The sequence below is a fragment of the Gordionus sp. m RMFG-2023 genome, chromosome 2 (genome assembly GCF_954871325.1).
Source record: "Gordionus sp. m RMFG-2023 chromosome 2, tfGorSpeb1-WG-v2, whole genome shotgun sequence".
NCBI classification, from domain to species: domain Eukaryota; kingdom Metazoa; phylum Nematomorpha; class Gordioida; order Chordodea; family Parachordodidae; genus Gordionus; species Gordionus sp. m RMFG-2023.
This window is the reverse complement of record NC_088776.1, coordinates 12,367,089-12,379,266: the sequence shown is the minus strand read 5'-3', so window position 1 is coordinate 12,379,266 and position 12,178 is coordinate 12,367,089. Positions and strand designations below refer to the sequence as shown.

The 12,178-nt window shown below is 26.0% G+C and overlaps 1 protein-coding gene across 2 annotated transcripts in view; it reads right to left on the bottom strand.

Moving 5' to 3' along the window:
• Positions 1-12,178, bottom strand: part of LOC135925395 (suppressor of lurcher protein 1-like) — a 41,626-nt gene that overhangs the window by 13,568 nt on the left and 15,880 nt on the right. For both annotated transcript variants that reach the window (XM_065460688.1, XM_065460687.1), the window contains exons 3-6: positions 9,370-9,553; positions 8,806-9,089; positions 8,024-8,237; positions 6,932-7,158 (exon numbers count right to left, since the gene is read on the bottom strand). In XM_065460688.1, the coding sequence (XP_065316760.1) occupies positions 6,932-7,158; positions 8,024-8,237; positions 8,806-9,089; positions 9,370-9,553 (909 nt within the window). The remainder of the gene's footprint in view (positions 1-6,931; positions 7,159-8,023; positions 8,238-8,805; positions 9,090-9,369; positions 9,554-12,178) is intronic.

Sequence of the window (12,178 nt, the reverse complement as noted above, 5' to 3'; positions counted from 1 at the left end):
TTATTATTCATGCATGCTTTAGCAAAAAAAAATTGTTAAAACGATTTAAAAAATAATATTTTATTTTTATTAAAAGCATTTGCTAGAATTTTTAATGAAAATATAAAATTATGAGAATTCAAAATTAAAATGTTTTTACTCCGCACATTTCTATTGATTTTATTTTATTTTTGTTATTTTATTATGATTTAAAATTAAGTAGATAGCTACATTAATTCCTCTTTTTTCAAAAAAAAAGTTTTTATAACCGCTAGCTATATTGATTTTATTTAATTTTTTTGGTGGTAAAAGACGGGAAAAGCTTTTTTGGAAGAAATGAGAAGGTATTTTTCATAAAGGTGTTTTAAATATATATCATTTAAAAACTAAATTATTCGAGTGTATCTCTTTTATTTCAAATAGCGAATTATATTAAAAATGAATATAATTTTCAATGTAAAATTATTCCATAAAAAGAATAACTCCTTACCCTTTTTTAATCAAATAATTAATTAAATAAACAAAATACAATAAATAAACAGTTTTAAAAATATCAAACGTTTTTTAAAACTTATCTCGTAAAAATAAAACAACCAATCTTATTGCCGCATTAATTTGCATTTTTTTTATAAATCTTATTTTTTTATATTTTAATTTTAGGTATAGGAAAAATATATAATTAATTTATCCTTCTTGCAGAACCATAGATATATGTGCCCCGACCGGAGCAAGTTTTCTAAACAGATTCATTTTTTAATTTCTTACTCCAGCTTCTCTTTTTATTTGAATAAATAATATTCCATACGTAACATTTTACAGGGTTTTCGAACAGAAACTTACAATATGAGAGCCCAAAATATGTAAATATTTTTTTATCCCGTTTACAAACATCATAGATAAAAATAATGTAAAAAAGTTAAATATCTTTATGTTAGTTAACCATACTTTCGAACAAGGTTCATTTTAACGGAACATTTTTTCATAAAATTCAAATTCTATTATACAGAGGGAATATAAATATGAATTTATTTATTTAATTGGGAGTGACCCATAATTGTGAAATGAATGGTTGTCAACCTCTTCCAAAGCAGTGCTTTCTAATTCAACCCAATTCAAGCTAGATATTGATGTGCCATAGAGTTGTGTATATTAAATATGGGCTAGGGCATGATTTGGACTAAGGTTGGATCTTTAATTATAAATTTTATATTTTGTAGATTCAAAATGACGATACTATTGTCAGGGCCTTAAAATCTGCTGACATCCCATCAACCCCCTTTACAATTCCGATGGTAAGCGGCCTGATGGTTCTATGATCCCTTGCGATTAGACAGCAAAAAATAAAGACAAAAAAAACGAATAAAGATGAGCAGAAGTCCAGAAGATCAATGGCTACCAAAGCAAAGCTTATGCTGCTTTTTCGATGAAGAATTCGCAAATTTTCGCTTACTTGAATTATTATTATTATATAAATTTTCAATTAAATTAATATTATACTATAATATATAGAAGACTTGATAATTGGTTTCTAATAAAATTAAATATATGATAAATTTAATTATATCAGTATTTTTAACTGTTAAATTTTGTATTTTTTGTAGGAAAAATATCTCTATTTCCCTAATTGAATTTGTCTTATATTTTTTTTGAAAATCATTTTAAAAAAATCAAATTAAAAGCAAATTCTCAGGGTAGGAAAGAATCACTTGTGTAATTTCTTTTAAAAATTAACTTAAGGTTTAAGAGGATTTTTCTTATAGATATATAAAAAATAATTATTTCAAATTAAAATCGCAATGTAAAATAAGTTAGAACATATTTTATGAATATATGCTGTCATTATTTATAATGAATTACAGGAGTGAAAGCGTTATAAGGACATTTAATTAAAAAATTTTGATAATTAAGATTTAATATGATTTTAAATGTTTTTTTTATCCAAAATATTAAAACTAAGATAGATCAATATAAATATTAAGTGTTTTTAATACATTAAATGAATAGCCCCATCAAGATTTTTAGTGATTCCAGACGATATTTTTTTGGTTATCTAGAAAAGGAAAAAGAGGATTTTAACGATTACCAAGATTTTTATTAAATCCGATTAAATTATATATCAAATTCATCCATATAAAATAATCGAGTATTTTAGTATAAAAAAACAAATAATTGTTTTTAAAAAAAAACGTTATAATTTGGAGGATTTTATTGAATAATATAAATTTATAAATAAAAATATTTCATTTTTTAAATGCTAATTTTAAAATGGAATTTGTTCGATAGAACGGTAAAAATAGAGGTATTCACATTTATTTTATTAATAATATTCAAATTGAAAGGGGATAACATTTAAAAATAATGGTTTACATATTTTGTGCTCTCATAATGTGAGTGTCTGTTTGAAAATACTGGAAAACCCTATGCCCTTTGTATTATTTTTTTTCAAAAATGAGCTGCTCATGGCTGCCCATAAGTCCAATATAAAAAGCCTCTTGGAAGCTATCCTATACTTTGACGATTCGTGTCATCAAGTTACCCCCTTATCGTACGGAATTAAAATTTGTTCTTCATTATCCCTATCTATGCTCTTCTTAATATTTTCATGACTAGCAGCTCAAGCTAGAGCCTTGCAAATTCAATTTTTAGCAAGACCGGGCATAGCTAAATTTTTATTTTAGTCCCAAGTCAATCCACACCTGGCCCTTACGACCGATTTTCAGTGCACTTCCCTAATTTCTATCCCATTACTAATCATGGGGACAAGGATACGCTCATTTTCAAAAGCTTACCGCCCTCTGAAAGATATTCACTAGGATGCCCTTCAGAACTAATAAATGCCATTTTAAAAAGGTCTAAACACTCTATCCTGACGCCGTAGATGCTTATTTTCAGATAATAATAAAAATCTAGATATCATAATAATACTTCGGACAAACAGCCTTCTTCTGGCTTGAAATTTTACTTCCAAAGGTTTAATATTACGATCTAACCTGTCAGGAGCCTTCATCCATCTGAAATTACAACAAAGATATTCTGACCTTCGAAGAATCATTTCCAATCCTCTAGTTTTTGGCATTTGATATCACTTATTTCTTGATCAATAGCGTAGGAAAGTTAATTCGTTCAATAAGTTATTGTGTTTTAAATTATTTGTTTGCTTTAGATCGATTAGGGATTTTAAATTGAGATTTGTAGATTGTGTTTAACTAAAAATAACTTAATATTTTCTTTAATTTAATTTAAGTAATTTAACATTTTCGTTAAAAATGCATAATAATATAAAAAGAGTTCATATACCTCAACTGTTAATTATTTTTTAACACATTTTTTTATTGTGCCTAATAAAGAAGAGTAAATATTTTATTTAAGATTATTACAATTCAGATTAAAAATTTCAACTCTCAGCTCATTAAAAGTTATAATCTTCAAATATATTGCTAGCCACGAGGGTTCGAACTAATACACATTCTTTTCAAAGACTTCCAATTTTTCAGTGTATTATCAATCTACTCTCTAATTTTCGATTTTATAATAGATGAGTCGAAAATATTATTCCAATTATAGTAATTTATACCAATTTCCTTTTCCTGCCATAATATTAATTTTAATTAGTATAATAGAGTAAATACTTTTCCATACTTTTTATATATTCAAAAAAGTTGTAGTATTTATTAATAATCATGGTCAATAGTTATATTATTAAATCCTCAACACCAGATAAACAGATAATTTACAAAGACAAATTATCAAAATAAAATCACGTGAATGCTCAAGAAAAATGGATTAGTTTAATTTCATATAACATCTCTCTCTTATAGAGATATTATGCAATATTTTCAATTCTACACTCAAATATACCCTCTAGGAAAATATTCAATCTAATGACTATTGCTTTGAGAAAAGAAAGTAAATATATTTCCATTGGAAGATGAACTATGGTTAAACAAAATTATAATTATCTATGCAAAATTTCAGCCAACATCCATTGTCCCGATGGGAAATCACTTTTGCATCCTTTAATATGATCTATAAAATATTATTAATTAATATTATTCCTATCTAATAAATAAATAATTTTAGATTATATAATAACTGGAAATAGCAAATCAATAAAAAAAATATTATTAAATCTGATGTGTCCCAAAAATCTTTATGTGTCAAATATAATATAAGTATTATCATATAAGAATATGCCGGGGAAAAATCGCGCTGAAAGCCAACAAAATAAGGGGTGTGGGGGCCCAAGCCCTCCCCCCATAAACAATTGTAAAAGAAATACTCATGCACTTGAGCGAAAAATATTTGGCAAACCTGTTGGGAACCCATCTTTGGTATTATATTAATACTCAGCTCAGGCTATATATAATTTATGAAGAAAAAAATACATCCACTCAGGCTAGATATTATTTATAAAAATAAATAATGGTTTTTTTTCAGAGTTAGCTAATAATGAGTAAGGAAATATTTTTTATAGTTGACTCAGATGCTAATCACTTACCAAAATATGGGGCATAGATTTAAATCAAAAAAAATCTAAGAAAAATATTCATTTTTTTAAAAATAAAATTGTGGATAAAAAAAATATTAAAAGGGAAGATTTTATTGAGTTCCCACGACACGAAGATAGTTGACTCGGAAAACTACGATTGTTGGATATGTAGATTATTTAAAATAACAATTAAATAATTCAAGAAATAGGCATAAAATGGAAGAGGAAAGAAAACCTAAAGTTAGTACCCAGGCCTTATCCCATTTTTTAAATTTTCTAGGGGTTTTATTTCTAGTTTTTTATTTACCGGATATGGTATTTTTCCCTACATTTAAATGCTTTTTTCCTCAGTTTTTTTTCTTTGTAATATTTTTTTGCTCTGAGATACTATTTCTGAAATATTTTTTGCTATTTTGTCTGATACCGGTTATACACGTTATTATAATATAATTCTGACAAAATTAGGTGTTTATAAATTATTTACATCAGCAATTTACTTACATATTCGTAATAACATCTTAAATATCTTAATTAAATATGCTTTTTAAGGTATCTCAAGTTTTTTAAAAAGATTATAGTTTTAATTGATCTAGATCAGTGGCGTAGCTACGGGGGTGGTTTTCGGGTTTGGACCCCTTCCAGAGCAAAAATTTATTTTTAGATTATACGTTCAAAAGACTTATAAGTGGTGACTTTATATCAAATAAATACCAATAATATTTTTAATTTTCTGGTTTAGATGTTTGTGGAAGGATTTTATATTAATATTAAAATTATTCTGAATAGTATTATTATAAAGATTGAGAATAATCTAATAAATTATAAAACAAATTATTGATGCATTTAAAAAAATATATTTACTATATATTATCGAAGATATGGTTATGATTTGTATGATAAACCCAGCCGAAGGCCGGGCAAAAGGGCCGAATGCCCGTTAAAGAGGGGTCTGGGGGGCGAAGCCCCTCAGTTTTTTATATGTTTGGACCCCCTCTAAGGAAAATTCCTAGCTACGCCACTGATCTAGATTATACCTAAAGCAAATTGTACTTATTGTCCACATCTTTTAAGTTATCAACCCATACAAATATAAGAAAATTTAGAATTCGTCTATAATCGGGTTTTAAATCCATGTTCTTAATTTTATAACATCTCAGTTTGAAAGTTAATTGTATCAATACTGATATATTCAATAAAATTCTATTATTTCACAACAAAATCCAACTAGAAAAGAGAACATTTGCATCCAAATTCATTGGCGAATCAAACAAAACATTTAGAAATTTTTTTAAACTTAATTCCTCTTTAAAAAAAACTATAATCCTATTAAACGCAGGAGCAGGTATAGATGCAGCTCCATGAATCCAAAATTCGACTATTTTAAAGGACAAATTTTGGTTGTTTTACATTCTTCTTATCTTTCTTTTTTTGCTATGATTTGGATTGCCGTTTCTTCCTAATCTTTGGACCTCCTTTTCTTAGGACTTAGCAATGACATATAATAATACCTAGACTGACGATGCATTCATATTAATGCATTTGAAAGGTCGTTGAATGCAATAAGCTGGACCCACCATTTTGGTAACCCATGAAATAATTATTCTCATAAAAACTACTATTAAATTGAGAACTTGCTTCCTTATTATCTCGATAATCAGGCGATTCTTTAATAAAGTTTTCGTCAGACATAGATGGCGTCCCCAGCTGTTTTTTATTGATGTACACTTTTAATGAATTCATCGTCAGTCTAGATGTTATTATATGTCATTGGGACTTAGGTAAGTCGATTTTTTATTTAAAGAACTACCAAATTAATTTCAACCACCACCCCCCCCTCCCCCGGGCCGCCAAAAATCTTAGAACGATTCTGCAAGGATAGACTCATTGATTTTAACCATGGGTTATTATATATTTTTTAACATGATTGATTATTATAAAACATTTTCATTAAATATTAAATGCTCGAATTCTTTACAGATCTCCCATTTCATTAAATCTTTTCCTATAAGAAATTTTTATACAGATGCTAATAACATAATCTTCCGTTATTTATATTATAGTCACCCCTTTACTCTCCTAAGGCATTTTAACCCATTGCTACAAATTTATCGCAAAAATATTTTTTAAAACCTATTGATTTTTATTGCCAAAATTGTATTTTTCCAAATATTCAAAAACCCAATTTTTAATTATATTGTCAAATAATTTTTTTAAATTGATTAACGATCATCATTTGACAGAACAATTTTAGGACATGGACTTGATCAATCTTTCGTTTACAGATTTTTTGGCACTCAGGAAAAACAAAAAACATCTAAAGGTAGTTTAATTACAACATGATCAAGGAATAGTATAAATTTATTATTAATGTAGATTTAAAGATATAGAGGGGTATTTAGACACTCTTACAGTTTTTTTTATATAAATAAATTGATGAATGATGCTTAAAATAGGTATAATAACTTGTTAACAAAGTTGTTTCCAAGATAAAATCTATTTTTTGGAATGCATAATAGCCCATGAACCCTTGATAATGATTCTTGAAATCGGACATAAATATCATCAATAAATTTGAACCGGATGATCGATATTCTTTAGGAAATTGGGAATCCGAACATATTTGTGCTATTAGCGGATCTAAATCGGTTAAACCATCGTATAGGAGCAAATGATCTGGAACATGGATACAGCTTGTGTTCATTTATTATCAAAATAAATTAAATCGCACTTTGCGTATGATAAAAAAAAATTGGTCTTCACAAATCATCATAATTATATGGCTTAAAATTTTATGATATTATTTATTTATGTTATGTGGTATTCTTAAAATCCATTAAAGATGTTAAACTAATTGTATTAAATTCTATTTTTAATAAGTTTTGGTTGAAAGTTTAAATAAGTCTATAATTCATTATCTATATGATTTGCATATGGTTGCATGATCTCGGTAAATCTAATCTATTTTAAAAACTATGATAAGATATATACCACGAATTAAATTACGAATAACTAATTATTACTCAGTAATTTAGTAGATATATAGTCTTTTTTTAATATTAATATTTTAATTAAATATTTAAATGACGATATAGTATATATATATATAGTTTTTTTAAAATCGCACAGTGTAGTGTCCTAATTTAGTGATGCATTGACTTTAAAAAAACATATTGTCTTCAATCAAATTAGTATTAAAAAAGGATGTATTCTAAAAAAAAGAAGTTAATATGGGTTAGGCGGGCTGCTCTAGCTAGTATTTTATTAACTCTTGGCTAATTCATATTTGTATTTTGATGATAAATACTGATATCTAATATATAAATCCTTAATTGTACTCAGGTCTTATCTTAGATATATAGAGAATAATTTGCAAAAATTAAAAAATATGCACTTGATAAAGATTATTTGTGAAAAAAAAACAACTATAAAACAATTTAAATAATTTTTTTATTAAAATATATCTTATATTCATTTTGGAAAGCGATTTCAGAAATTTTTAAAAAATAAAAGGTAGGGTATATTTAAAATAATTTGTGAAATGGACTTGGGGTTTACCTCATATTATTGGTTTCGAAAGTTGCTTTCTCTATTTTGAGATAAACTTGTTCATCATTGGCGGCGTAAAATATGTAGTGGCAATAGGACATTGGATTATAGTTCTGAGGATAATTTGGCGAATAAAAATACCCTGATTTTGTGTTGTTATTGCTAAAATATTTGTAACTGCAAGCTGTGTCTTTTAGTTTAACTCCTTTATTTTTGTAAGTATCTAAAGACATTTTTGAAAAGAAAAAATAGCTTTTATATACTAATTTTTTTACACATATAACAATTGCTAAATATTATCTTACTATTTTTTATTTAAACATTTTCATTTTTTAATATTAGAATTATTGAAAATTTCTTTAACGATATAATTCATATTTGATCATTTTAAAAAAATTATTTCGAATTTGATTTATTACACAATGTTAATAAAATAACATTTTGGAAGCACTTTATTAGATTAATTTTCTTAGATTAATTTTAAAGACAAAAGGTTCAACTTTAAAAAAGGAATAAAACGACCTCTTAATAATTTAAAAAAGGAGGAATAAGATGCAAACTAATTTTTAAAAACTAGCTTTAGATTAAATTTAGATTCTAAAAAACCTCAAAAATTCATAAATTTCTATGGCTTTTATGGTCACATTTAGGAAGTATTTAATTTTTAGAATTATTATTGATTTTAGAATGATGCAAGGACTTAGATAATAATTTTTTTGGCAATATAATTAGTACTCTATTTTTAGAGGAGTTTTCGTTTAAGATATGAATCAGTAAATATATCAGCTTACCAGCGCTTAAAAATCGAAATATCCCTTCGAATCCTCGGTAGGACTTTTGTCGCGGGCTATTTGATGCGAAAAATATGAAAACCAAAACGTTTTTGGAACTGTAAAAATGAGTCCTTCGATTGTCAGTCAGATTCCCACAAATAACTGTGTTATTATCGTAACGCCATTTTATATCGTGCAATTTGTTGTGGTCTTTTATATGAGCATTGAGGGAAGATGTTATCAGATGCTTGGATATAAATTTTTCTTGGTAAATTTCGATATAGTCTAGGTCGCATTTACCCCTAGTAGCCATTAGATAGTGTTTTATATTTTTTTAAATGCAATAAAATAAAATTTAATATTGAAAAGAACAAAATATAAAAATGGAGAACATGCCTTATGTATAATTATCACTTTTATTTTCTAAAGTTAATCAAAATATCACAATATTCTTATATGTGAATTACACAAAGAAATCTGAAATTACATTACAGACATGGCATCATAATAATAAAAATTTTATTTTCAATAAATACGATAGAAATTGACTGGCATAAAAATGGGTTTTGTATAAAGAATTACATATCTCTTCCACCTATATCTATATCGACGAAAGTAATCTCGACTAATTGCCTTGAAGTGCCCAAGAAAAAATAGATCAAACAAAGGTAATGATTCGAGTCTAAATGGTACGCAGAAGGGTAATTGGGGGACGTAAAAATTCCTTCTGATTTGAATAGACTGCTATAAATGATACATTTGCAAACTTTTCCGTTGTAGAATTAATATGTTTTTTTAAATATATTATTTTCATTTTAATAAGCAAAAGTTTAATTTAAAAAATATAACAATTATTCAAAACGTGCTTAGAAGAAAAAATTTATAATTATTTAAGTTTTCTTAAAGAGGACAAAAAGGGAAAATTATATTAATTGACAAAATTTAACATATTTGTTTGTTATATTATTTTTATTTCTAAATTATTTTTTATAATAGTGAAGAAGAAAATGCACTTTTGAGGCAATGTAAAGTCTAGATCTAATTAATAAACCTTAAAAACAATTTCCTTCTCTCAGGAGGCTAATATATGCAACTCCTAAATGCATCATTGAGCCAGCTATTAACCCTATCCCCGTAGTGATTGCTAACAACCATCTTTCTAGCCGTTTGCCAACTTCTAATGCTGAATAGCTTTAAAAAATAGACTTCTTTAGGAACTGATCTGCCTATCCATTAATTCACTTGACATTAACCCCTTTGACCTACCAGCTGTCATTAAAAGCAACAATTATACTGTATATATATTTATAATTTATTAACAATCCACTAATATAAATAATTACATTATAACGAGTTTTTCTTTGTAGTCTCTAATTTTAAATAACATTACCCTAAATTTCTACCCTTCATGGAATTTTCGAAAATTTTAAAAATTTATTTTATTTTGAAAATATATTGTAAATGCAGGCCTGCGCAGACAGGAGAATCCCATTTAAAATTTCCCAATTTAATAAAGGGAATTTTACTAATTTTCACAAAGGTTATATTGGTGGAGAAAATAAACATTGGAAATTTGCATAGCTAATTTAGCACCCGAAAACCAGGCAAAAAGATAGGGCTCAAAAAATAATTCCTAGTTAATTATTTTTCAAACTAAATTTAAATTTACAGTGGTATCTAGATAATGCTAGTCGGATGGGGCGACCCGTTATATTGATCATTGAATATACCTAATTTAAGTGATCCAATATAACGATTTTACCTCCCATTAAACTTTTTTTTCTTCAAAATCTAACAAATATCATTTATATTTTTATAATTTATAAAATAGAAAATAGAAAATTAAAAATTTATGATCTATATGCTTCGTGTCCCTTCCAAACCAAATGAGAAGGAGAGGGTAACTTATTTCCCTAGCCAACCAAATTTTTAATATTTTAGAATCTTTTGGATAATCCAGTGATCTCCTACCAGAGAAGTCTTCTTAGATCTCCACGCCCTACCAAATTCTCAGCTTCCTCTCTATATCATTTATTCTTGTTCCATAAAATTCTCTCAAGGCCATCACAAATCAAAACTTTTTTTACGATTGGGATGGTTAATAAGAGTAAAAATCAGATATAATTTTATTCTTGGTTTAAAATTTTCTCATGTTAATATGCGTTGAATTTCTTCTGTTCCCTTGGGAAACTTATTACAAGTCGGTTAAATATAAAATTAATTTAAAGGAAATCTTTTTCAAAAATGGAATATTTTAAGGAAAACAAAAAAAATATCTTTTCAGCATTCATCTATATAACATAAAATGTACATAAAACAATTGTTACTTTGACCACTAACGACTTTTTAATATTATAGTATTTATGTGGCATGTGAAGAATAACTCTTCTTTTTTTAGAAATCTTTGCCAAATTTTATAATTTTATTTTTATGATTTTATTCATTCTTTTTAAATGTAAACCAATAATATAATTTTATGGCCGATAAAATTATCGTTTCATTTTATTTAAATTTTTTTTTAGAAAAAAAATGAAATAAAATAAAAACCTCAAAGCTAAATAATTCTCAAGAGAATGATAATTTTTTCTTCATATTTAATAAAATAAATTCCATAGTTTTTTATATTTCTTTTTCATATTCTAAAAACAACAACAAAACACTGAAATCTTAAGTTTAAGATTTCTCCCTTCTAACGGTTTATATTTCTAAAGAGAAAAGAGATGATCATTTTAAGTATAGAGATTTGTGATTGATTTAGATAGATGGTTCGTAAAAATAATCATTCTAAATTGGCAATTATTGTATTATTTAAAATATTTTTTAGTTGGTAACCTATGTTTTTCACGTAAAAGAATATTGCGTCAATTTTTCTTGATTATGATGCAAAATGAGTTCTTTTTTTAATGGCATTACATTTGTGATATCTTTTTTTATAGCCCTGATTGAATAGAGTATTTTTAAAACAAAACAAAAAATTCTTTCCGTATTTTTTTATAATTCTACAGAATAACACAAGAAATTTCTTGACTATTGCTTCAGCTTTGAATTCTTTTTACAATCTTGTAAAAAAATTAAAAGCATATATTTAAGCCATGATCATTAGGATTAAACCCCCCCCCTCCCGGTAATACTTCATTTTTAAGGGTTAAGGTGTCTACTAATAGTCTTTGTTAGATTACATAATTATTGTTAATTGTCCTTGTAGAGATTTTAAGAATAAAATTAGAACAAAAATTAAAGATATTTATTTAAGTAAAAAAATAATCTTATCACAATATAAGTATATATATCTTGGTAAAAGTTAATTGTATATAAAAAAAACATTTTTAATATCATTTCAACAAGAAAATAAATTATATTAAATCAATTAGTAAAGAAAGTGAATATATAA